A 27,765-nucleotide genomic window follows, 5' to 3' on the forward strand; every position below is an offset into this window, starting at 1 on the left:
TGTTTTGTACTGTGCAGTGCAGAAGACTGTAAACTTTTAAGCATTTGTGCAGTGCAGAATATTGAATATTTCAGATGTTCTACCACAAGCAGGCCTGCTGATGGTGGGAGCACAGAGGGCACAATTGCCCTGGGCCCTCTAAATTGCTGCCAGAGCCTCACATGACACACTCTGGACAACGCTGAAGGATGTGTGGAGGAGGTGCAGAGGTCTCCAGGCAGAGCTGAGGACTGCCTAGCGGACATTAGCTCAAGCTCTGCCCCTTCCACCTGAGGCCTGACCCCCTTCTGAGGGCATGGAGCCATCCCCACCCCACCTTGCCCAGAGGCCTGGTAAGTCTGTCAGCACTACTGACCACAGAGATTAACTGATGTAACATTTGGAACTGTCAACCTAACACCAATTCTAGGGCTCCAAAATCCTTAGGCAAATGAGCTACAGTCTGCATCTCTGACCACCATCAACAATCTTGCAGCTACTTAAAAATCATCTGCCTTTAATGATGTGCTACCTGCAAGTTTAAAAACAAACAAAATACACCTCTCATCTTACCTGAACGAGGCAAACTTTAAATCCACTTTGTTTTCATGGGAAAGGGTACATAGAAAGCTAATTTTCATGTATAATGGACATATATTTCAGAATGTCATATGCTAAACATCATTAGTATGTGTAGAGAGACACAATTATAATTCAGTGCTCAAACTTGAAATGCTTAAGATAATAAAAAATAAAATGCAGTAAAACGACATGGATTGTTGTGCAAATTTCCTTCCTGAACCAATATTTAACACTGTATCTAGCCCTGTTTGCAAACAGCCACTGCAATTAAAAAATGTAAATTAAGTAGATGTCACTGGTGGCATGTCACGAAAGACTCACTAGGACGCTGGTCATATATTTTACCTTAATACTTAAACCGGATTGGACAAATTAATGTTGCCAACAGATTACACAGGTAATCCCACTGTGCACCTTGCTTTTAATCTTTATTTAAAAAAAAAAAAAAAAAAAAAAAGACACCCCCCTCCAAAAAAAACAGAAAACAAAAACAAACTTCTTTTGTATCCTTTGTCTTTGTTATTTAATAAAAGTGGACTTTAATAATTTACGCAAAGTTTAAAATCTATGGTCAGTTGTTAAAAAGTTCTCTCAGACATAGAAAAAACAGGAAAGCTCCTTTTAAATGGTGTGATTTTAAATTACTCCTACTTCTTGCGTCTTGTGTATATTCTTCAGTTACAGGGAAATCAGGTTAGCAATTGTTTTTCACAGAAACAAAAACTAACAGATGTAAACTATTTATTGAATATTTGCCACCAATATCGTTAAATACATAGTTTTGCAGTTTTTCGCTTTCAAGTTAAAACGTCAGAAATAGAACACCAAATATTTACAATTCTTATAAGGAATGTTACATAATGACACATTAAGGCGTAAATTCTTTTGGCTTATAATTCTGAAAAGAATGATAATAGCAAAGAGTGATGCAAAATCTTCATTGTGAGATTATGATTAAGCTACATTTTACAAAAATATGGTGTAAGATGGCAATAATCCCATTCGAAAACCTGCAGTAGGTCCCTTCAGGAGGGACTGATAATTTATACAGTCAAAACTTTAAAATGTACATATAAAGGTATCCTATCCACCATTGAAAAGTACAACTCAACATATACAGTTTTCAGGCCACAGTTTTGAAGGTTTGGAGTATCAAGTTGGTTTGATGAATTAGTCGGTTGGCACTTATGAACACATTTATTGCCCTGTGATAAAAGAGAAAAAGGAAGAAAGAAAAAATATTTCAATACCAAGGCAGTTTCAGACAAATATGGACTGCTATAAAAATAGTTTGTGCAATAAATTTTAGTATTAAATCTGGATAACTGTACATGCATCCTGGCTTACCAAAACATCACAGTGAAGCACATTCAAATGTTTTTCAGCATAGCAGCCTCCACTCAATTTACGGCTGTTGATCAAATATCACAGTCTTGCATGCTTTACTCATGCAAAGAACATTAGCAATTAATGGTAACATTTTGATACATTTTGATCCTTTAAATTTAGTTTAAAAACCCAAAACTAGACAGATGAAAGTCAAACAGTGGTTATTAAAGGTCTTATTTTCAGAAGTGGTGAGCACTTCGTAAGTCCAGCTGAAGTTAACAGGAATGGATGTTGACTACATTTGACACTGTACAGACAACAGGGCTCCCATACTGTGTATTGCTTCAGCATTGCTCAGTTATCTTTAAGTTAAAGACCAAGGATGAGTTCAAAACCAATTGGATTTTTTGCCTCCCTAATTACCAGACTGCCATCATTTTATTTGCACTTTTTTCTGGTGCCTTTCAAAAGCCTTGCTTTGGGTCATGACCAGTTTTATGCATGTTTTAGTACTTCTTGCATCCCAACAGAGTCAGTAATTCAAGTCTCAGACGGGATCTTGTGCAGAATTTTTCATACTCCCCAAATCCTAACACTGGCTCTGTCATGCTTTAGGATTATCAGATAAAAGGCAGCACAGAAGCATAAATTAGTGTGTGTGTTCATGTTTGGTCTGGCAGCTTTTGCTAATCATCATCATTCCAGGTTTCCAGTTTCCCACATTAATCTACCTTTATCATCACCTGTGTAAACCTGTCACGTTCAGATGTATTGCACCATGCATATTATGCCATACTCTCTATTCTAAAAGACCCCTTCAATGATGAAGTAAAATCACTGGCAGATTGCTGCATCTTATTTGTAACTCCTGACTCATGTCTGATTATTACAGGAAGTTTGCTATTTCTACAGGGTGCTGGCATTCTTCACATTCTTAGAACAGACTTAAGAATCCTACTATTCAGAACCACCACTTTTAACCCTCAAAACTTCAAGGACCCGTACCGCAGTCACCATCACCACAGGCTGGTGATGGACCCTCCCCCCCAGGTCTATCATTACCATTCTTAGCATCTGACTCAAAAGACAAAGACGCCCTGTAACCACATTGGACTATCAAGAGCGATTCTCTCCTCAAGTACCTGTTTACCACAATTATAATCTTTCAACTCTGGCATAAAACTTATTGTGGATGCTGAATGAATATTTAAGATTCCATGCACTTGTATGCATGGGTGTAATGGGACATCTCAATATATTTATGAGACCTGATCAACAGATGTTTGCATCTATGCCCTTGATCAAAATTTCTCTTCTTCTATCAGTTTGCTGGCAACATTTAAGTGACACAAACATTATCTGAAAAATATATTGCAATATTGCAGTATGAAGGAAATTTTCTGAACATAAAACTATCAGGGCCCTGCATCATCATATGGCAGTTCTACCACAGACTTCAAAGGAAGCAGGAGAGGTGGTCACTGGTGGTTTAAGGACAATTTTCCTCATATAATACTGCAATGTTTCCGCAATGCTCTCAGCTCTTGTTGACATAATAGAACAGAAAATGAAAGCCATGTCTCCTGCATGGAGACAATCAGTATCGGTAGACTGCAGATTGTGTGTGCCTGGGATACATTTGACTATGAAATCAGCTCTTCTTACATAACAGTAAGACTGTGAAATACAATGGGAAGACTGGATTCCAAAACACAAAAAGGCATGAACCTTGATGAACTGCCTTTCCCCCCCGCCCCAATGAAAAATTAAAAAAGCACATTAAAATGTAGACACTAAATTCAAACTGCCATTCACAAACCAATGTTATTAACATTTAACATATGTGCAGATTTTTAGTTGGCTTACCTTACTATTGTCCTGTTCTCATAGCTACATAGACTACAGGAAGTGAATCACAATATTCAAAATTACACACCTGATTACTTTGTCAGGATTTTTAAGTATTCATGGGTTTATTCTCCTTTTACAGACACAAAGAAATGAAGATAGACAAATGCCACAGCCACATGAAGCCAAGTAATTTTACACCACATAAAAAGGAAAAAACTTTTTGAAGTTGCATTCAAAAAGCATACTCACTTTCCATCTTTAAAATAGGTTTTCAGAGTATCACTGAAACTTTTGGAGTATTTTACAAACTCTTTCTTTTGGTGCTCAAGTGCCTAAAAATATACAAAACCACAATTAAATAAAATCTCATTCATTACTATTACAGAACAAAATACTAACCACAACTGATTAGTAAGAAGCTACAAAGGACTAAGGAGTAATAAATAAATAAATAGTGATTTAATTAAAAATATTCAGATCCCAGAATTGAAAACATTTAAAAACGGAAAGGGTAGTGATAACAGAATTTAATATTCTTGTCAGACATTTCCAAAATATGAAACCTTTACAATATTTTAAATGATGCAACACTAACATTTATTTATATTAAAAAGCCATGCATACTGGAAGTAAAAAGACAGAAAAATGTATATGGCCTTAGTGAAAGATCTGACTTCGTTCCAGTTCTTTGGTTTTCCTTTTATGTACACATCTGACCTGTAATTGACTAGCTAAATGAACACCAGTCACCCTTACAGTCCAAGTAAAGATCTTTCATACTTCGTTTTAACAGTAGCATATTCAAATCTTTAATGCACATACCCTCCGGTTCTGGTACTGATATTTCTTGAAGACATTATTTACTGTGTCAAGAAGTTCTTTTATTGCACTGGCGATGTCCCTATTTGATAACAAAAAGATAATGTTAACATTAGACTAATTGAACGTTGATTTTCAATCACTTTGTGGACAACACACACCTTACACTTAAGATACCAAGGCTACGTCTACACTAGCCCCAAACTTCGAAATGGCCACGCAAATGGCCATTTCGAAGTTTACTAATGAAGCACTGAAATGCATATTCAGCGCTTCATTAGCATGTGGGCGGCCGCGGCACTTCAAAATTGACGCACCTCGCCGCCGCACGTCTCATCCCGACGGGGCTCCTTTTCGAAAGGACCCCGCCTACTTCGAAGTCCCCTTATTCCCATCAGCTCCCATCAGTTACACCCAAAACACCCCACCCAGATCACAAACCTGCCTGGCAGAAAATGTTCACATAAAGTCCCTTTCAAAGAAATTTAATGCCACTAAACCACACATGACTCATGTGTAGAGGATTTAAAGTCAATTTTAAAAAAAAAAACAAAACCCCAACAACAACAGCTCAAGAGAGGTGATGGGTAATGTCTACACAGCCACATTATTTCTGAATAACCTATTCTGGAAAATCTCTTCCAGAACAGATTATTTCAAAACAGCACAAATACACATAAATGCATATTGAAATAACACTCATATTTCTAAACAGAGCACTCACATGGATAGGGCTGGAGGCCTCCTATTTCAAAACAGCCCTTATTCCCAATCTATACAGCCACTATTCTGAAATATTTATTTTGAAATAGGGGCTTCACAGAATGAGGTTTACATAGCTCAAAATAAGCCATTTGCTACTTCAAAATTATTTCCAAATACCGGATTTGCTATGTAGATGTTTGCAAAGTTATTTTGGAATAGCGGCCATTATTCCAAAATAAAACTTTGCTGTGTAGACATATCCTTGGTGGGCTAAGCATCGGCAGTACAGACTAGTTGCTATGTTGTGTCACTTCATCTTATATCTCTACAATAGCGAACAATTTTATAAAAATTGTGCACTTCATATAGAACATCACTATCTTACCAAAATTAAAAATGCATTTCAAGAGGTTTACATTTCCATTACCTAGTCACTGAGCAGAATGCAGAGTGCTACAATTTCCTTGAGAAATTGCTGACACTTTGTATCAATATATCAGCACAAAACAATGAATACAAAGTTAATTGAAAATAGCCAGATAAATCCAGTTTAAGTTTTTGCATGGATATGAGGTTTGTATGACCTTTTTTGTTTTATGTTTAACAACAGTTTTCAGTTATATAACAGTTCCCCTAGCTTGTAAATTTCAAGGAAACCTGAGCTTGCTGTATTGTTGGGACAAACAAATCTCTCCATGCCCTTAAAAAAAAAAAAAAAAAAGCGAAGACACTTCCTCAACTCTTTTATCGAAATTTCAAGATCTAAAAGCGAAGGCTGCCATACTAAGACAACCACTTAGAAAAAACAAATCAAACCCCACATATGTAGTCGAAGCAGAAATTAAGCATTTGTTAATATAAAAGCCAAAAGCTGTTTACTAGTTTTCAGTAAGCACCGTTCAAAAGAACTTGAAAATAGCAGCATTAAAAAAAAAGAAAGAAAAAGAAAATGGGCATGCATAAGCCAATGAGCATTGAGAAAATTTTACCCCTTCACCCATCAGTATCCACTACACACAATAGTAAGTTGTATAAGGTGGTGATAGCCACGGTGCGGACACTCACTGGGCTATAAAGAATTATATGCATGAAAAGCCTCAAAACTAATAAATTTAGTTAAGATCCACACTTTATGCATTACACAAACCCCTCTAAAATCTATTTCTAGATCTGAAGTGGGTCTGCCACACAAAAGCTCATCACCTACTGAGTTATTTTGTTAATCTTTCAAGTGCTACATGACTGCTTTTTTCCACCAATGAGATCCATCAGCCAGTATTCTTCAATTCAAAATCCCCATTAGGATAACCCAAAAGTACACTATCAAAAAATACTGGCTATGGCTATACTAGCAAGTTTTTTCAACAAAACTCACTGCACCTGCACACACAAAATATGTTTTGTCGACAGTCTGTTGACAAAATTCAGCACTTCCACCGACAACCTTCTGCCTCTCCCAGATGAGGAAGAGCATCTTTGTTGACAGATTCTCTTGACAAAAAAGCTGTGTGGAAACTCCGGAAGGCCCTTTGTTGAGAGACTTTCAGTACACTGGACAGCCCTGTCTGCAGTGCTTCTGGTTGGCTGTTGTGTCAAGAGACGGGCCAGGCGGTCTAGCCGCTCTGTCAAGAGAGTGGATTGCCCTTTCGATCAGCTTTAGTGTATGGCCGACGGGGGAGGAACAGCTCAGTGGTTTGAGTATTGGCCTGTTAAACCCAGGGCTATGTGTTCCATCCTTGAGGAGACTATTTAGGGCTCTGTGGCAAATAGAGTTAAAAATAAATAAATAAATCAATCAATCAATCAGTCAGGGATGGTGCTTGGTGCTGCCAAGAGGCCAGGGGACTGGACTCAATGACCTCCCAAGGTCCCTTCCTCAGTTCTATAAGATGTGTCTCTCCTTATATTTATTTTTTTATATTATATTATTGGAAAAATCTCTTCCAAGAGGAAAGTCTGTTGACAGATGCTTCTAATGTAGCCATATCCGCAGTGTACAAGTTAACTAACATTATACTGGGGTTATCATATAAAACTATAGATTTAACCACAATCAAACAAGATCATCTGATGCTAAGCTAACAACTATTAGCAGATAGTCTTACGGTTGTATTTCACAGACATTAACTTATCTACACAACAGATAAGTAACTTGCCTAAGACCACAGAACAAATCAATGTCACAACATTACTAGACACGTGAAATTGCAATACATCAATTTGTCCCATCTATTAGAACTGTTATTTATATTTTACTAGTGTGTCTATGTTCAAGTGGAGTACCATACTTTGAAACAGAACTATTTTTACTACAGAAGATTATTACAGTTTGATTTTTCATTATCATGACAATTAACATCCTAGTTAGCTACAAAACAAATGCAGAAAGCAAAATGTAGTACAATATCTCTCAGTGCCCATGTGCTTTTTCTACACGTTATGCAGTGATGCAATGTTTGCTCCCCAAGTCCTGCTTAAAGTTGGCAACAGACAGAGCTAGGCACCAGTCATGCTCTCTGAATATGCTGGTCTATTTCTTTAAAGGTGCACAGTGCTGCCAAAAGTTCAAGGGGCACTAAAAAGTACCATATCACATCACTCACACACACACAATATCTTAATACCCCACTCAATGCTTCCAGCTTGCTTTGCAGATAAATACAGAATGCAGCACTTACTTGATTGTCTGAAGAAATCTCACTCTATCATTGATCTCATCGGGAATCTTACTGAGAATCTGTTTAAGTGCTCGTGCTTTTTCATTTAGATCTTGGAATTCAGGCTCCGGCCTTTCAATCATATACTCTGATAGGCAAAAAATATGAAAAGAATCTATTACTTCCTTTCAGGTATATTTCCAGTGGCAATGTGGACATGGATATTCATAAAATTCCATCAGTATTTCAAAGTTATATTCATTTTTTAAAGAGACAATCCAGGGAATAGCCATTGAATGGAATGACTGCACTGTGCTAATGTGGACTTGTGGAGAAAAGACAGATTGCATGTTATACAGAATGAACATGCACTGTGCATTCTACAATTTTATATCATTTTCACTCCAGAGGCAAATGCTTTTATAATTATAGAGTACAATAAATATAAATTACTGAGTCCATTACTCCTATCACCAGAAGTGCCATTACAAAAGGGATTTTGCAATACGGAAGCAGTCTTTTTTGTTTGTTTTTTTGTTTTGTTTTATATACCCATTGGGGATTGTAGTGAGTTGGTATGGCCCTCTGCCAACTCAGAGGCCAAGGAGGATGCGCAGAGGCCCTGGTGGGTGGGTCCGGAGCCAGAAGGCCAGAGCCCCGCCCCTCAGAGGGCGGGGCCCAGGGTTAGAAGAGCCAAGGGCAGGGCTCAGGACCCATTAAAGCCCAGGTCTCCGGGCAGGGAGGACGTGCCTGCACAAGCTCCCCGGCCCCAAGGGCAGAGGGCTTGTCGCCGCCCGGCCAGGCCAGGGGAGCAAGCCCGCAGCAGCTCCGAACAACCCCGGATCCGGATGCCCCAGGGAGACTACCCGGACTTCCCAGACCTGCCAGGACCTTCACGCCGGCAAAGAGCCCCCGCCTTGGAAGAAGCCCCAGAAGCGGTCTGCCCCAGCATCCCAGCAGATCCCTACAGCCCACGGGTCCAGGATCGCCTCGGGTTCCCTGTGCTACCGCCGCCGGACTACCCGAATGACATTGAGATGAGCGATTGGCCGGAGCCCCCGAAGGTGGATGACCGGGAAGAGACCGACCTAGAGGGACCCCCCGACCAGATGGACTGGGACCTTCGGCCAGCGGAGGGAGAGGTAGGAAGTGGCCCGGGGAACGACGCTCCTGAACCCATGGCAGTGTGTTGCGGCCTGGATCCCCAATGCCGTGGTCGCATGTGAGCGACCCCAGGGCCCCGGGCCGGGTCGCAGTGGAGTGGGAGGGCCTGCAACCCCCTACCCCGCTCCTTGACAGGGCCAGCCTGCGCTGGGCCTGTGCTAACCCCTTGTGCTGGTGCCCCACCCCAAACTGAGGGCTGGGCCTGTGCTTAAATGCTTGTGCTGTTGCCCCACCCCAAACTGAGGGCTGAGCTTGGGCTAACCCCTTGTGAACTGCTGCCCGCCCTGGACTGAGGGCTGGGCCGGAATTGGATTACTGTTGTGAACTGCGGCCTGCCCTGGACTGAGGGCTGGTACTGTATTGCAACTGCAAATGGCTGCCCCGCCCTGAACTGAGGGCTGGGCCGGCTGTCCCTACTATTTTGCTATTGAAAACTGTTGCCCCGCCCTAGACTGAGGGCTGGGCCTGTATGGTATTGTGGCAGTGAACTGCTGACCGCCCCGAACTGAGTACGGGCTGGTGTTCTAAACCCTCTGTGTGCACCACCCACCCTGGGCCAAGGGCTGGGCGGTTGTGGATGCGTTACAGGGATTCATTACAGCAGGAATTATAGGCATCACCTGTACTTCCAATGACAAAAACAACCCTGTCCTGTAAAAGAAAACGGACAAATTTTCTATGCTAATTTTCAGATTTAATATTTCTCTCTGAAAAACAGCAGCAAAAGGTAAGCTTAAGTCAATTTTTAAAGAACATAGATTTAAATGTAATTGTCACCTCCTCTCCCCAGAGTCAATAAATACCTTCTACATCATCTGCGGCCATACGCAGAAGAGACTCCGTAAAATTCACTTGTACACTTTTTTTCTCCAGAATTTTCATAATGATGTCTTGTGTGAGTCCTGGATTTTCTTTTTCAGCCTATATTATAAAGACCATTTTGATGAGAAATATTTAGGACTTGAGTGACATTTTAAAGCAATGTAGATTTCATTGGGACACACTACACATACAAGATTAAATTATAAGTAACTAAAAAAGATGAATAGGCTTGTAATGGCAAACCACTTTTAAAGCATTTTCCCACAATCACATCCTTGTTTCTTGAACTGCCAAGTAGCCATTTCCCCCCCATTTCTATGTAAAGTATTGATGCATATCTCATTCTCCCTCCTTTATCTAGTTTTATCCTCTGAATAAAAATTAAAAATATTAAAATTACATTGACATAGGTGAGAGAACATTTCATTTATATTTAATCCCTCTCAATCTTATTTTGCCAAGTTACACAGACAGTGATTTTCAATTTGTTCTCAAGTCTAACATATCACTATTATTTTCATAGCTTTTCAAATTTCAAATGTTTAAGATGACAGTCTGTGCAAGTGCTACCAAAGATCTGCATAATCCAATAACTCACTTCATACATAGCTATTGCGCCTCCTATTTTATTTATTTTCCATGTTTTAGTCCCTTCTACCTACAATTACAATATCTGTCTTTACAAAGATGTTATTTAAAAATTCAAGAATCCTCCAATTTAAATATTCATGTAATTGCACAAAACAAAAACAATTCCCACCTCTTGGTTCTCATACAATAGTTCACCCGCCAACATATTTTGAGATTTTGGATTCATATTTTTGTTTAACATTTTCAAAATTATCAAACATCTTACAAAAGCAGTTCTAAGAAACGAAACATACACAAAGCAGAACCCCTTAAAATGGTAAAACAATGAAGATGTTTTACACTAAACTGTTTTTGTAAACACGAGATGTTAATTCTGATTTTACTTGTGTAATCAATACTTTTTCCCTACATGGTTAAATATCAGTTTTATTTTGAACTCCATTCTCATACCAGCAGCCTATACATGTATTACTCTTTTATAGACGTCAACTCATTTTCCTGTCATACATATGGATTTAATTTTTTGTCCATCTACCAATTTTTCCATTCACTTTCACTGATGACTTCCTCTTCTTATTTTGCATTTTGTGTATAGGAGACGTCTACTGTGTGATTTTATTCCAGTTGTGTCGCATTTGATTCTCAATAGTGTGTTTCACTGCAGTACGTGTAAGTGGAAATGTCTGTGCCTGTCCAACACTCTATTCCAGAATCTGTTAAGAGTTGTGTACCCATATACCAAACTGGATTTAATTGGAACTCAAAAAAGTATCTGTAATTCTGTTTCTCTCAATCACCTTGCAAGATCTTTTACTTCTTTACTTTTTTACTTCCACATCTTATGGGTTCCAGATAAGTTTTTGTTGTTTTGTTTGTTGGGCTTATTGAGTCCAGTTGTAATCCTCAGATTTGCTGGGGAGACAGAGCACTCTGGCATTGAAGGTACCCTAACAGATTTTTCAAGAAGCAAAGTCTGCATCAATATTGCCAGTCAATGTAGCTCGGACTGGCATGGACTTTAGATTTCAGGGTTTTATTCTTTAAGGCATTCTGAACCAGTCTCAGTATTGGACTCACAGGAATCTTAGAGAATACCTCTAAAGAGAGCTTGAAGGGACTCCCTCTGTTTCTTCAGAGTTTTATGTGACATCCACAGACAGGTGTAGCCACCCTTCATATGAGGGCTCACTTACAGGAAGTAAGTACAAACATACTCACTAGCTTTTTGACATTAGTCTGCTATGCACTGACAAGGTGGGAACCCACAACTTTCTCAGACGGCCTTTCTTAAAGGAAAAAGCAGCAGCAATATGCTGTGCCTCTAAGAGCTTTCAGCAAAGCACTGAACCAATATAGAGAGAACAAGTGCTGAGATAGGTACTGAAAAGGCATTGAGATGTCTAATAAATTTGATGCCAGTGCATCTAGATTCAAATGCTAACAGAATACAATGCTGACAGTGGGAGCATATAAAATTTAGTAGAGAATGCTAAAGTAGCTATGAGGTTGCATGCTAGAATGTTAAAAAACGCCAGGCATTGAACTAGTGACTCCTGCTATCAACTTATTTAATAACCTAGTGAAAAGGTTTGAAAAAGACAGCTTCTGTATCAGACCTGAGTGAAAGTCAGAGTTACTGCAGGCAGATAGCCAATAAGACATTGCCGGGATTCCATAAAAAGCTGGGAAAATGACCAGATCAAGGCCAGTGTCCTCTAAGGAGCTCCTCCTCCAACACAGTGAAGAAAAAAATTAAAATCTGGAGGGCAGCTTTTACACTCGAGTACTGCTACCCACAGGATCAGAGAACTGTGAAGACAGTCAACTCCTAGTTGTGCTTTAAAGAGCTAGGACTCTGAAGTAAAAATCCTGAACAGAATGACTCAGAGTATGAATTAAATTTCTAGAAATAAATCAAATACTTATCAAATGCTACTACTTTCACGATAGCATTTTCTATCACATTGCCATTGACAAGATATGGGGAAAGGCCTTCTGTACAGCAGAGCACACTCTAAGCTCTATATCAAGTGAAGTATCTCTCAATTTAGCTGTATTTTGAGGTAGTACTTTCATGATATACTTGCTGCTAACAAGCAATAGCAGTGGTATTCTACCAATGACTACACTTGTATAGATATGTCTACACTGCATATTAAGCCCAGGCTCTGTTTCAAGACCCTCCTCAGCTTCTATCCATACACAATCTGATTGCTAACTGCAATGGCTTTATTTAGCACAAACATATGCAGTTCTTCATAGAAAAAGACAAAAAGGCTCTGCCCAAAAGCGTGTGTACTTTAATGCTTCTACTAGTCATGGCAATTTTCCCCCTCATATACACACTTTGTTAATCAAGAAATTCCAGAATGGCATTCCAAAATACATCTACAGACTTAGCCAGAGAGCAGCTGAATTTTAATAAGCCAAACCAAGGCAATAATGAAAACTTTATTGAAATAAGAGTTGTCTCATTGATAAAAATGAGTTTTCAGGTCACTAAAGAGTGTTTCAGAGAAGAAATCCAGTACTATTTATAATCTATCTAGGCAAAAGGTGCTTGAGATGCAAGTGATGACTCACTAACAGTTCCTCTTATACTTCAGCATGATATGACGACACCAGAAACAATCTTAATTTACATTCAGGAGACACTAACACCTAGTTTGTTGTATATAGCTATGGAAATGTGCCCAATTCTAATCAATTTAATTATGCTTGTGCATTAATAGTTTGATTAAATCATTTAAGACCAAGTCCAACTGCAGAGTTGGAATTTCAAGAAGGTAATGAATTTTAAAAAGCTGAAGTAGATTGGAGTACATGCTCTGGCACTCCGATGCACCGCACCAAGTATTTTTATGGGAAAGTCAATACATTTTTATTTTAAAATATTTATTGCCATCTACAATAAACATTTACAATACAATTTATTTTTCAAAAAAGTATCCCTAGCTTTCTTATTGCAGAAGCACAAGGAAAAAATTCAAGGACCTTTAAGGTACTTATGTTCAATGGATCTTTGGATTTTTGTTTCTTGTATTAGCTGCACAAAATCCATGCAGAAGGCAAAGACTTTTTTAAATCTGAGGAAATGCAGAAGGATAAAAGCAACTATTAAACACACAATTTTTAGCTGATCAAGGAAAATCCCATTCTCCACTCTCCCCCTGCCCTCAGAAACAGTTTAATGTGAATCTCTCTCTTATCAATCAGCATGAAACACTGAGTAGCAATGTAAAATTTTAAAAAGTCAGTTTTTGGTAAAAAAATACATGGGATATTTTCTTTTGTCATGGGAGACATATAAAGAAAACATCAAGCTTTAATTTATAAGGAACTATACAGTGCTAGTGAAAACCTCACCCCTTCATGCCACAGAAAAGGGCTGGAGGACGCAAAAAAGGGCCTCCAAGCCCCATAATACAGCTGGGACAAGCTTACTCCATTCACAGCACAGCAGGCGACAGCCATAAAGTTACCTTTTAAGGACATCACCTCAGCTGAATCCAGACTGTACTAGGAGACCAATGAGATATTTCAAGTATGTAAAATTAGGGCGCATATCTTTACTCTGCCCTCTCCTTGACAGCTTAAGGGAGGCTTCTGTAACTCAAGACTTCTTTGCACCCACCAGAATAGCCCAGATTAGACCTAGAGATGTAAAATCCCATTTAATGAGTTAATTGGTTTAGTGCTAGGTTTAACCAGTTAACCAATTAAACAGGTAGAGTGGCTGGAACAGAGGGAGGGGCAGCTGAGGTCACTCCAGCCCTCTGCCCCCAGGGTGGCTGCTCCAGTCCCTGTATACAGCTTAACCATAACCAGTAAAGCTCATTTGTTAAGGGTGAGGTGTACAAGTTAACTGGTTAAACATTAACATAGCTAATTAAGCCATCTGTATATACACCTGAAAATCATTCCTGGACTCGGAGTTCTGTTATAAATTTCATAGGCTTATGTACAATGTACACTATGCTCGGATCTGTGGGATATGGGCTTCTGGACTCACTATTGCCAAGACCATGCTTTATAATAGCAAGAGGTAGATCTCAAAAAACTTGTTACACGTCATTTCCGCACTTCACATACTTGAGTAGTAAACACTCACGATAAAAATGACAAGGTTTGGGCCAACGTCACAACAGGTTCTGACCCACCTATTACTAAGATTGTAAGATATTGCCTGAGCGCCTCATGACAAGTCAGATGGATTTGTATATGGGCAGAAAGTGGGGCTTGACTCAGAGCCAGGCTTAGTGTGCAGTGCAGACAGATACAGCACTGCATAAACCTCTGATGCAGAAGGAATTTGTGTTAAGGGTTTATGTTACATTTCAGGCAAGACTGCATACATATAATCCAAACATAACAGTAAAATTAACTAGCCTTCAGCCACATTACCTCCTGTCATTGGAGGAAGGGAAAGGGATGGAGCTGTAGGGCAGAACAGAGCCTCACAAACAAAAGGAGGCAACTTAAGAGGCTCCTTGCAGAATTTCCACTGAAATGATTTACTGGAGGGGAAACTGGTCTCTCTTAAGCAATGACTAGATGTTCAGAACCTACTCATCTGCTGTAAATGTCATGTAAAATACTTGACTTTTTACTATCAATCGGAGATGCGTAATATTGGCACATGGAGCAATTACATAAAATAATCCCACCTGCCCCGGAGTCCAATATGCTATAATACAAGCTTTTAAAAATCACACAAGTTTGATACAGCCCAATCCAAAAAGAAAACCATTAGTCTTTCCAAAGAAGTGGAAGCTGGATATTTTTCATGTAGGATACTTGAATTTTACCAAATACAGCATCTAAAACAAAACAACACAGACAGCAATAAAGCTGAAAAAAAAAAAAAAAAACCAACATTTTAAACTGTGCTTCAAACATCTGTGAATAATGTTTTTGATTGAGACATAAAACTTTTAGTAATTCATTAGCTTCTTACCTTAATAAAAGCTGCTCTCAGGGTCTGAGCTGCAGATAGATTTACTCGCTCTAGCTGTAATGAAAGTTTAGAATTATTTGTAACATGAATTTCATCAGAAAAAGAAACATCAGTAGAGCCTTCTAATTCATAATGGAAAAGGACATAAACAAGAAGCACTCAGTGGGTGGTCTCATTTGAGAGACAGATACTTGAAAACCTACCACTGATTTTGCTCACTATTGTTCCAAACTAAGCTTTAAAAGCTGCCATGCTAATGGATAAGACAGGAGTGTTGATTCTCTACTGTGTCCTCCAAAAGCTAGAATTTGACCCAAAAGACAGAAAGGATCTGACCAAAATGCAGAGCCATGGGAACAAGTCTAAACTGCTTTCAGTATTTGCCGGCATAACCCAGATGTCTCAACTCAGAATTAGCTTAAATTTTACAGCACAGAAAGTTGCATTTTAGATTAAAATTACGACCTAAAATGTTTGATTTGGGCTTTTAGAAAAATACAATATTCACTTTGTATAAAGCAAGTTTCCTGCCAACCTCTAAGAAGTCACCTTAGCTGAATCCAGTCCAGAATGGGAAGACAAATGAGCTATTTCATATCAGTAAAACTGAATTACATATTGTTATTGAAACAAAATAATGTTAACCCATATTGCTGTTTTAGGAAACCTGAAGTACAAAAAAATTAATTCTGAGTTGTGAACAATCACAAAGGATCATTTGACACAATTCAGCATGGGCATGACAACTTCAAAGTGTATCATGTATTAGCAGGAATATGCATAATACTTAATCATCTAGGGCAAACTATGCCAAAGAAAATTCTCTCTCTGCAGCTCTTAGGAGGAGGAAAGGCCAGAGGACATCCTCTGACCATGCCCCCACAACCAAGTGCTCTGCTCTGAAGTTCCCATTTCTGGAAACAGGAGCTGCAGAGACAGAACTTGTTGCAGGGGTAGAATCCCTGGTATTCCTTCCCCCAGGAGCTGTAGGGATATGCTGGATGTTTCCAGGAAGCTAGGATTAGGAATAAGGGGATTTCAAAGTGTTCAGGGTCCTTTTGAAAAGGACCCCATGTAGACGAGCCGCACACACAATTGAAAGCAGCACTTTCAAAGTGCCGTGGCTGCCATTATGCTAAGGAGGTGCTGCAGATTCATGGCAGCGCATGATTAGCATCTTTTGATTAGGTTCATTATCATGCCCTTTCGAAGCTCTGGAGCTAGTGTAGACATAGCCATGATGCTAAGACAAAAAAGGGAAAGTCTATCATCAACCCAATTTGCAATCACCCCAATAAATACTATTCATCCAGCAAGACCTCCTTTTTTCATAAAACCAAGCTGATTGGCATTATTATTTTTAACCCTACTCTATTTCTTTACTGGATTCTCCAATATCAGCATTCCCAAGATTCAGTCAGGAATCAATGCGAGCCTAACTGACCTAGTTAAGCAGGCATTCTATTTCCCCTTTTTAAAATAGTGTTATGAATTAAGGGAAGTTCCAGAGATGTGGAATAAAAGAAGGATACAATAATGGTGTTTTTTTTTTTAAAAAAAAACAACGAAAAAAACAAAGACAACATTAATGATTCAAAAAATTCCTTGGCCAATTCCCATAAAGCTCTTGGATGGAATTTTTCACGTTCTGCAAAAGTAAAATGTTTTTAACTTTAGCAAATGCTGTTTAATAGTTTGCCTAGTTAAAGACTAACCAGAATGTATGTGTGACTGATAATTCAGCACTCATTTTACAACATTTTTGGATGAGTTAATTTTCCCCAACTACACAACATACATAGATAATCTTTACAGTTAACAGGATGATCTCAAGGCACATCATGAATATGAAACAACTGAAGCGGTCTATGAATTATCCTCTGTTTCTAGTCTGATCTTACAGGAACGTGGCTGTTCATCCATTTTACACTCAGATTTAATGAACTGATCTGGTTAAAAGATCAGTGACAGTAGTGATCACTGATTAAAACGATTAATGCTAGTTCAGGTTACTTCCATTTGAACATATTTTAAAAAAATCTAATCTTATAAATAGCAATCATTTAATTGCTCAGCTGTATTTCCAATCCCACTAAAGGCATAGACTTCTACCACCGCACAATCATTTTCTTTAAAATTTAAAAGTTACATTTTGCTGTTAAAATTTACTTCCAAAAATCACAAAATGAGGCATTGAAAGAGTTTCCCCAGTAAAAGTCTCTAATGTAGGTTTTACTTTGCAGGGACGGTCTGCATCAAACTCTTCCATTGCTTCTAAAACTGAAGCGAGGTGGGGGAAAAAAGAAGTCTGCTCCTGTAAAGTTAAGGAAAAACATTCAAAACAAAAAAACAAAACAAAACTTGAATTGTTCAAGATTAGTTTAAGGCTTGTTGATGGTTTTCAAGAGTACTGAGGGTAAAGAAATACAAAAATAATATACAACAGATGGACATGTGTTAGTGTGCCATTTGCCTTTTGGTTTCAGGTGTCAGAACAAAGTATTATACAATGAACAGGAAAAATACAGCATACCTCATTAAACACAGGATACATAACTGCATAGAGTGGCATGGAAACCATAGAAGTGGTCTCTGCTTCATTCTTCATCTCTTCCATTGTCATCCTCATTCAAACATCCACGTCACAAGGAAAATGCTATAAAAGCAAAAGACTCCTCATTCACTGAAGTGTTTCTTCTTTTTCCTCGTTGTGCAAGAATACTTAAAGGACTTGAAAAATAAATTGCCCTAGAAGGGAGGGGAAAATACATATTATAAAATTCTGAACTCCTGTCACATTTTCCAGATGAAAAAAGTTACTATGAAAGTTTTCAAGTAGCATACCTAGTACTATATATCGGAAAGAAAAAAAGTTATGTGCATAAGAAAAGAATTCCTTTGTGAATGGGATTTCTACTTCTCAAGTTCCAAAAATTTAAGTCTCAGTAGCCCACACCAGATTTCACCCCTGCCACAAATAAGGCAGACATTACTGGAAAGGCTACTGAAATTTTCTTGGAAAAAAGTAGTATTAAAAAGGAGAAAGAACTGATTTTTCCCTTATAGGTTTCACATTGGAAACTCTCATCATCACCAGTGAATAGAAACATAATATTTCTATTGATATTGTAATTCTCATATGTCAAACACGTACTTTTAAAGCAGTGGTGTCCAATAGGAATTCAAAGATCACCACACTTGTGGTTGTCAGTCTTCCATATTCGCCACAGCCCCCTACATGCTTATAATAAATGCCCTCCCACAGAGCCAGGCACTCCTAGCCCCCTCCTTCCCTAAATGAATGCCCTCTCCTTTCCCCAGAGCCAAGCACCCTCATTCTCCCCTTTGCTAGATCAACGCTGGTGACCCACCAGAGCTGCCAGGGCTGCCACCGCTCTCATGGGTTCTCCCACCAAATGGTGAGGCATGCAGGTGGAGCAGGTGGATGGCACTCCCCACATGCGGCTCGAGGAGAAGCTGTATTTAAAGGCTCCAAAAGCCACATGCAGCTCCAGAGACAGAACTGCCACGCTGCAGTGTCCAGTTTGCCACATGTGGCAGTGGCAAACATATTGAACACCACAGTTTTAAAGTGATACAGTACATAGTTCAGACCTGAAATGGCAATAAAATAATAGCAGTAAAAACATGCAATCAAATTTTAATCTATACACCCACATATCTAGTTTCATGGTCTTCAGTAGAATCCTAATAATCACCAATTACACAATACAATCATCATTGCAGGCTTTTTCCTACTAGCTCAGTTCTTGATAATATATCAGCCTTTAAATAGACAGAAACTTTGTCTTTTTCCTGCCCAGGTTTTGTCAACAACTATGTTAGCTCAATGGAGAACAGTTGTTCCAGTAACTGAATCTTGTAGTTAGTTCTCCATGCTACCAACCCATTTAGCTTGAATAGATCTACATATGAGCACCATATTTACAGAAAAACACTCACACCTCTACTTCGTCTGGTTCACGTGAAATCAATGTGATAGAGATAAATACCTATGGCATATTACTCCACTATCAGCATTTATCTACGGCAGGGTGTTTTAATCAAACATCATATCCATAACAAATATCAGGGAGTTTTAAAATGCATAAGAGAATTAACTCTGTGTTATGACAGGTCAACAGACAAGTCTTTTTCTTACTCATCTGTCCCTTTGTTTTATATTCTGTTTTTTCAAAATCCCATTTTAATCAAAGCCCATGATAATCCAATTCCAATTTGGGCTGCATGTTAACATTTTAAGAATATGATGTTGATTTAACCAAGTTCTATAAATTGCACGTGTATCTTAAGATTACAACTGGAAACTCAACTACAGTTTCATAGTCAGATTCTCAAATCCTATTCATTACAGAATCACTGTATGTCTGCTTTTATCACCTAACTTTGCATACCTTGTGTTATAAAAATCTTATTAATTCAAGATCATCAACATTAAAGAACTACCTCTTTTTTTGGGTGGAGCGGGGGGTCAGGGTATTTTAAAAGGTGCTGAATCTCTGTCAGCACAGCTTGTCTACATCAGGGACTTGGACAACGAAACCATGAAGGCGAGGAGATGAGGGTTTTTTCTCCACACCCCGAACAACACAGCTATGAGCAACAAAACTCTGTAATGTATACAGGGCCTTAGTGACGGATCAGAGGGAAAAGGCAGACACAAGGAAGGCTGACCGGCAGTATGCATTTAAACCAGTTTATCACTGGCTTTTTGGCACATACAAAGCATTTGTTCAGGCTTAAGGTGCAGCAGAAGCTCTGTAGCCGAGTACTTATGTGGTCATGGTGGACCTCAATTACAATCAAAAGAAAGAGCTCCTCAACACATATTAGAGGATGAACAGGATACATATAGTGCAGTTTCCAGACACCAAAGCTGCAAGTGAAAACAGTACAAAGACTCCAGACATCTGCAACTCCAAGGATTAAACAGTCTGCATTCCAGCCTGTATTCCAGTCCTATTGACAGTCTGCTTCTGCTGTCAGTTCATATACTTGATTCTAACTTTTAAAGCTGTTAATGGACCAGATCTCAACTACAGCAGAGACTGTATGTGAGCATGGCAGTGGTGGAAGAAGTTTAGCAAGTCAACTGTACACAAAAGATTAGATTCATAGAATCACAGAACACCCCAATGGCAGGACCAAGTACTATCTAAACCATCCCTGACAGACATCTATCTAACCTGTTCTTAAATATCTCCAGCAATGGAGATTCCACAACCTCCCTTGGCAATTTATTCCACTGTTTGACTGCCCTGACAGTTAGGAACTTTTTCCTAATGGCCAACCTAAACCTCCCTTGCTGCAGCTTAAGCTCGCTGCCTCTTGTTCTATCCTCAGAGGCCAAGAACAAGTTTTCTCCTTCCTCCTTATGACTCCCTTTTAGATACCTGAAAACCACTATCATGTCTCCCCTCAGTCTTCTCTTTTCCAAACTAAACAAGCCCAATTCTTTCAACCTTTTTTCATAGGTCACATTCTCTAGACCTTTAATCATTCTTGTCGCTCTCTTCTGGACCCTCTCTAGTTTCTCCACATCTTTTTTGAACTGCTGTGTCCAGAACTGGACACAATACTCCAGCTGAGGCCTAACCAGCGCAGAGTAGAGCGGAAGAATGACTTCTCGTGTCTTGTTCACAACACACCTGTTAATGCATTAATATCATCTGTGACCCATACAAGAAAGTTGAGCTGAAGGAATGGTGAATATCTAAACTAGCACAGCAGCCCAGCAGTTCTCAAACCAGGGGTTGGGATCCCATTTTAATGGGGTCGGTCAGGGCTGGCATGTCTCAGCAGGACAGCAAGACTCAGGTTGCAGGCCCCCTGCTTGGGACTGAAGCTATTGGGCTTTCCCGCTGCAGAAAGTGGTGCAGCTCAGGCTTTTGCTCTGCCACCCAGGGCAGTGGGGCTTTCAAAGGCTCAGACTTGGTGTCAGCTCCTGAGGTCATGTAGTACTTTCTATTTTCAAAAGGGGCGGGGGTATCATACTGCAATGAAGTTTGAAAAACCCTGTGGCAGGAGTTACCAGACAGCACATTGTCTTGTATGTAGTGGTAGTAGTACTCTATGACTCTTAATAGAAATAAGAGGGATGTGTTAAGGTTTCACATCCTTTTGTGCTCAACTCAATTACAAACAAAGCTCATGAAAATTCTAGATTTCCAAGACAGGTCAGGTTCATTTTTGTTTGAGTTTATAGAACTTGGAAGATTGCTTCCCAACACCTATATGAACTTACCTATTCTAATCTGCAGGTGAATTTGCAAATAATTAAATACACAACTCAATCACAAATAAAATCAGTTGATTATCCTTACTCCAAAACCAGGAAACAACCTACAAACAACAAAAATCCAGCCTCAAAAATATAGTTTCAAATAGCTGTCTTTATTGTGCTGATCTCATCCAAAAATCCTAGCTAACTAGACAGGCATTACAGCATGTCTTCAGGATGAACAAAGTCAGGTTTTTCAGACTTAAGGTTAAAGGGAAGGGAGATAAAGAAGGCATGCTCCAAAGCTGACAGTCCCTCATAAAAAAGGTCCATTCCAGCTCTTGCTTCCTCTTATACAGGAGCGCCAAAGAACTAACCTTTATCTTAAACTATACCTGAAAACCAAGAAAAACTCATTGCATCTCACAAAGCACTGTTGTATGCAACATGTTACATGATATATCAATTAAGATTCTGGTTGCTGCCTCCTCTAACAGTTGATAGTTTTTAGTGCACCTTAAAAAAGTAGCTCCCTGTACATCAAAACTCTAAAACGACAAAGGCATGGACTGCAGCAGCATGGTCCAGATCCTAACAAAATGGTCCAACTCATAGCTTAGAAAAGATAGGACAAAATGTTTTCCTAAACATTGTCACTCATTTGTCAAGTATCTATCAACTTCAATTTGCATGATCTACCCACAAAATACAACAATTCTCAATGAGACATAATAGTTTTTGAATTGTCTTTGACCATTCCCTTCAAATTACCAGCACTGTTTTTGTCTTATCCTGACTAAAATTTCAGCAGCTAATTTTTATCCATGCCCCAAACATTAAGCTAATCAACAGAACTCATCAGCACACAGAAAACAACATGTACCATACATCTAATCAATACTCTTCCCCAGGTGGAAAGACAGATTAGTGCTCTGTGGAATGCTTTATGAAAGCACTCATGGGTATGGAAAGGCAACAGTCTGACATAACTTTTTAGAAAAATTCAGAAAAAAATAAGCTATATGACAGAATATATATAGTCAGAATAAAAATGAAGCTATATCCCATCAACTCTATCAAAAAGGAGCATGGATTAATTAGAATGCAGTGCAGTCTCCATCAGTCACCAACAGAAGGTCTCAATACCACCAGTGCAGTTTCAGGTCAAGATGATTTGAGACATGTAGATACTCAGAACTGTCTCACTGCAATGTTCCCTATATTTTCCAGAAAAGCAAATTGGCAATCTGCTAAATCATTATCTGATGTCTAATGTCCAGTGTCATTTTTTTGTGAGAGGCTACACAACATTTTCCTCAGAGAAACCAACATCCTACTCTCACTATAGGAAGCACTAATAATTGCAAGCAAGTTCTTCCTCACTTTCTGTGGGTGGGAGGGGGGATGATTCAAAAAAGGTTAGGCCAAGGAACAATGAATTCCCAGCATCTTGATTGTCACTGGCCTAAACTCAACTAGAGAATAATGGTAGCATTTGTCCTGATTAGATCAATTTAATATAGGTAGAGCAAATGTTAAATTCACTGGAACACTGAATGGCATTGTAACTATGAAGATATCAAGAAAAATTAAGCACTGGCAAAAAGTTTTAGTTACAATATAAATGGGCAAAAACAAAATTAAAAAAGAATATGCACTAATTTGGATAGGTTCTGGCCTCCCCTGCCTCACACACCAGGGAGTTTCACTTATCAGGGGACAAAAGGAATCTTATCAGAAAGTGAAATACCCCATTAAAAAGTTTCAAAATTAGCTTGTGCAAAAGCTTTCCAAAAACAAAGCTCCACATAAACAGAGGTTACACTTAAGAAACGGTAGGGCAATAAGCTATTCCAATAAAGTTATAGGTGTATGGCATAACCATTAAAAACAGTTGGTTTAAATCATTACAGCCATTATCATGGAGACATGTCTCCAAAATGTTATATTTATATAGAAAATGTAAGCAAGCATTTATAATTGTGTTTAATTGTGATTAAAATGCAATTGCATATTGGAAATTAGGTACACTTCACTGTTGTGAATTTGGCTGACTGCCACCATTTAAATGGTGCAAACCATATATATCAAACATAAAAATCTGTCACTGAAACCCAAACCAGAAAATCCACTTCACTAAAACTGTTCTGAATCTCATCAGTTTTGCAATGCACTCCAATCTCAATAAATGCATTATTCTGAAATGGTGAACTCCAACCTGAGAAGAGCAACTCAGACAGTCAAAGGCAGAGGTGTTAGAAATGGCTTTCTTGTGTAAGGGAGAGATAAAGATAGGCCATCTGATGTTGGGCTCCAATTTCTGTACCTGGTCAAATTAAAATGATTACTAATCTAAACAAATTACTACAGATGACAACTACTACTTAGTTGAGCAACAAATCATCAGCATGGATGCAATGCAATCAAAGCAACTAACAGAGAGAATATGGCAGTATGCAGTTTCTCTATGAAGTTGTCTACCCCTACGTAGTCTCAAGGACTTAAAGGTAAATTAAAATGAATCATATTTTAGAAAACTGTACATAAAATGATCCTCAATAATACCACAAACTACCAATTAAAATGACATTGTGATGTGAAGACAAGTTGGGTATCTTCTACTGGACCAATTTCTGTTGGCGAGAAACTTTTTCAGCCACACAGAGCCCTTCTTCAGGTGAACTTATTTCCTGGGATACTGAAGCAAGACAGATTGGCCCAGATACTGTTAGCCTGGAGGATGCAAGGTAGATTGATTTAAACCAAGTTACTAAAAAAGCAAACACCCACTATTCTTACAGTGCACTTAATTTTGAAGTAAGCCCCACTGAACTCACTGGCATTTGGTTTTTGAGAAACAGAAGTATAGAATGGGGTTCTAGCAAAAGCTGAGTTATGCTGAATAGGGAATAGACTTATGCCATCGTTCACTATTATGGGCTGTGGCCAGGATATTCCAAAATAAGGGGCATGCATTATGTAATATGAAATAAGAAAATAGCATCACCTCTAGATTTCTTATGCAGCTTTCTGTACTATAGTCTTGGGCGATACAGTCTAACCCTAGTTAACAAATTAAAACAAACCATAAGGCTTAGCTGAGCTAACCTTTTATTCCAGCAACATCCAACACAGCAAACAGCTGAGAATTTACTTGTCAAACCACATTTACAGAAAAAGGTATAGAGAGTCTTGAAGAATGACTCATTGTCAACTGATTAATAAAAAACAATTCAGTTTGCAACCAGTTATAGCCACATCTTCAGCCACACCATTTTCTCCCAATAAGCAGTTTTCCTTATGATGTTTCATTCTTGAAACTAGGCTCTGCACCACCGTCTTGCACTCCTTACACTTGACACATTTTCCTTTTTTACCTAGGGAACAAATATGTCTACAGAATATTCTCAGCTAGGGTTTCGCTTATGGCCAGAAGCCATGACAGCTGTTCTGTGGCAAAAATGTGGGAGAATATAGGAACCTGTGTGTGCGGGCTAAATAATGTCTTCCCTTTTTCTTTCACTCCACTGCTCCTTTCTATTGCTATGTCTATACTAGATGTGGAAATCGACTGCAGATATGCAATTTTAGCTACACCTACTGCATAGCAAAGAATCAACATATCTACACTCTGCCCACATGTCTGTCTTAACAGAGGAAGGTTGACAGAAGCATTTCTCTCTTTGACCTTCTTTATTTCTTGCCTCTTGCAAGGAGGACAGGAATTGAATTTGACCCGAGAGCTTGATTGTACTTGTGTACAAAAATCAGAGGTCAGAAGACCAAACCTGAATGGGTTGATTTTTCTGCCACAGTGTAGATTAAGTCTAAACTGCCTCAGTCCTTTCCCATATATTTTCTCTCTGTCTTTAAGAAAATGTCTTAACTAACTTCTCTGTCTTGCTTAGCCAAGGTCCACCACCACATAAGCATAGAACAAAAAAATAATCCTGTACAGCTAGTGTTCTTCTTTGCACGTGTTAAGAACATAAGAACGGCCATACTGGGTCAGACCAAAGGTCCATCTAGCCCAGGATCCTGTCTGCCAACAGTAGCCAATGCCAGGTGCCCCAGAGGAGCTGAACCGAAAACAACGATCAAGTGATTTGTCTCCTGCCATCCATCTCCCGCCTTCGACAAAAGGCTAGGCACCACACCTTACCCCTTGCTAATAACCATCTATGGACCTAACCTCCAAACATTTATCGAGCTCTTTTTAAACTCTGTTAGAGTCCTGGCCTTCACAGTGTCCTCTGGTAAGGAGTTCCACAGGTTGACTGTGCGCTGTGTGAAGAAAAACTCTCTTTTATTAGTTTTGAACCTGCTACCCATTAATTTCATTTGGTGTTCTCTAGTTCTTATATTATGGGAACAAGTAAATAACTTTTCTGTATTCACTTTCTCCATGCCATTCATGATTTTATATACCTCTATCATATCGCCCCTCAGTCTCCTCTTTTCTAGACTGAAAAGTCCCAGTCTCTCTAGCCTCTCCTCATACGGGACCTGTTCCAAACCCTTAATCATTTTAGTTGCCCTTTTCTGAACCTTTTCTAATGCCAGTATATCCTGTTCGAGGTGAGGAGACCACATTTGCACGCAGTACTCAAGATGTGGGCATACCATAGTTTTATAAAGGGGAAGTAAGATTTCTTTATCTTATTTTCTATCCCTTTTTTAATTATTCCTAACATCCTATTTGCTTTACTGACTGCTGCTCCACACTGCGTGGATGTTTCCACTATAATTCCAAGATCCCTTTTTCAGTTTGCTGAGAAACCGAATTTGAAAGACCAGAACTTTCCAAAAGCAAAAGCTAGTAGGTAAGCTGTATAGACCAGAACCCTTAAGTCATTTTTATGAGACTAAGTGTATGTGTAGCATGCGTGTGATGAGATTTAATTGTAATTTATTTTAAATGATCAATTTAGTATTTTTCATAATAAAAATCTGATTTAAATTAAAAAAAAAAAAGATTTTTACCCACGCTGGGTAGAGAGGAAGTCAACGAGCACTGCAAATCAGAGGTGATGTTTAAAGGGATACTGTAAGGTTACAAACTCTTGTTTTGATTTCTCCTCAAGATCCTCTTCCATTATGAAACTAAAAAGGCAAGTCAGCATTTATGCTGTTTACTTTTTGCAATTTATTCAACTCGGAGAACAAACAGGTCACTTTCACTTTCTGCTTCTCACTCACTCAGCTACTAGGTAGGTGTTAAAAGACTATGAAAGGGAAACTAGGAATGACTCCCACAATTACATCTTGAAAATATTTTATAAAATCTGAACTGGTAAAGCAAACCCAAGCCCCCTTTAAAAAAAAAACAAAAACACCACATGCCAAGAGCACACAAGAGATGCATCGAGCCAAGATCTTCACCAGCGAGGGAGGGTGACTCACTTGCCCTTCAGGAACTGCTACATCCAACAGTAGGGCCCCCTGGAAAGGATCTCAGAAAGGGGATGAGGGTGGGAAACAGCCATCCAGGGTCACCAGCCGTTTGAAAGCCTCAGCCTGCGGTCGGGGAGGGGGCACAGGTCCGAGGACAGCCTGCCCGGGCTCGGCTCTGGCTCTACACCTGCCTGGCTGCCGTTTGCCGGGGTGGGGAGCTGCTCACCCACCACAGCCCTGGGACCCCAGACCCCCTCCTCCTTCTGGGGCATTACCAGCGCCTGCTCCACTGCGTCGCCCGAACTGCCAGGCCCCCCACACCCACACCGCTCCTTCCCCACCGGACACCCCCAGGCCCCCTGCGCGAGGCTCTTAGCCAAGGCCCGGATTCTCCAAGACGTCCTACAACCCTACAGCAGCGTAGTCGCGACGGAATCACCAGGCCCCACGCAAACACACTAGTGGCCCTGCCCGGCCGGTGAGCGCCGAACGCCCCTTCCACCCCTCCTCCGACAAATGGGGCCCGGTACCTTACCTCCCCCCACCCCTCGGGGACTTTAATGCTCTCGAGTGGGCTCCTCTACCGCGCCGGAAGTGCTAGCCGAGAAGGAAGCGTCCGCTGCTGTTACCCCACACCAGGCGTTGTCCGGAACCAACCCGCAGCCGCCTGGGAC

At 39.5% G+C, this 27,765-nt stretch overlaps 1 protein-coding gene across 4 annotated transcripts; it reads right to left on the minus strand.

Moving 5' to 3' along the window:
* Positions 1–1,076: 1,076 nt before the first annotated feature.
* PDCD10 (programmed cell death 10) lies at positions 1,077–27,723 on the minus strand. 4 transcript variants are annotated; one of them, XM_075004466.1, is made up of 9 exons: positions 27,627–27,723; positions 17,990–18,112; positions 15,457–15,510; positions 9,890–10,007; positions 7,944–8,070; positions 4,564–4,642; positions 3,991–4,073; positions 3,757–3,789; positions 1,077–1,766 (listed from the first exon to the last, which is right to left on the minus strand). In XM_075004466.1, the coding sequence occupies exons 2-9, from the start codon at positions 18,083–18,085 to the stop codon at positions 1,685–1,687; spliced, it is 672 nt and encodes a 223-aa protein (XP_074860567.1). In that variant the 5' UTR covers positions 18,086–18,112; positions 27,627–27,723; the 3' UTR covers positions 1,077–1,684. The 4 variants fall into 4 exon arrangements, with proteins under 4 accessions (XP_074860567.1, XP_074860564.1, XP_074860566.1 ...); XM_075004463.1 differs by having other exon boundaries at positions 17,990–18,204; positions 27,627–27,722; XM_075004465.1 differs by lacking the exon at positions 27,627–27,723 and adding an exon at positions 27,101–27,267 and having other exon boundaries at positions 17,990–18,204.
* Between the last annotated feature and the right edge of the window lie 42 nt (positions 27,724–27,765).

The sequence above is a fragment of the Carettochelys insculpta genome, chromosome 10, assembly GCF_033958435.1.
Source record: "Carettochelys insculpta isolate YL-2023 chromosome 10, ASM3395843v1, whole genome shotgun sequence".
Taxonomy (NCBI): domain Eukaryota; kingdom Metazoa; phylum Chordata; order Testudines; family Carettochelyidae; genus Carettochelys; species Carettochelys insculpta.

Bases quoted from the DNA above. Each gene is read 5' to 3' on its own strand.
- PDCD10 (XM_075004466.1), bottom strand. From the start codon at position 18,085: ATGAGGATGACAATGGAAGAGATGAAGAATGAAGCAGAGACCACTTCT. The intron at 4,074-4,563 runs GTATGTGCATTA...GTATATTTTTAG, and splicing joins ATCAGTACCAGAACCGGAGG to GCACTTGAGCACCAAAAGAA. The intron at 3,790-3,990 runs GTGAGTATGCTT...CACTTCCTGTAG, and splicing joins ACCTATTTTAAAGATGGAAA to TCTATGTAGCTATGAGAACA.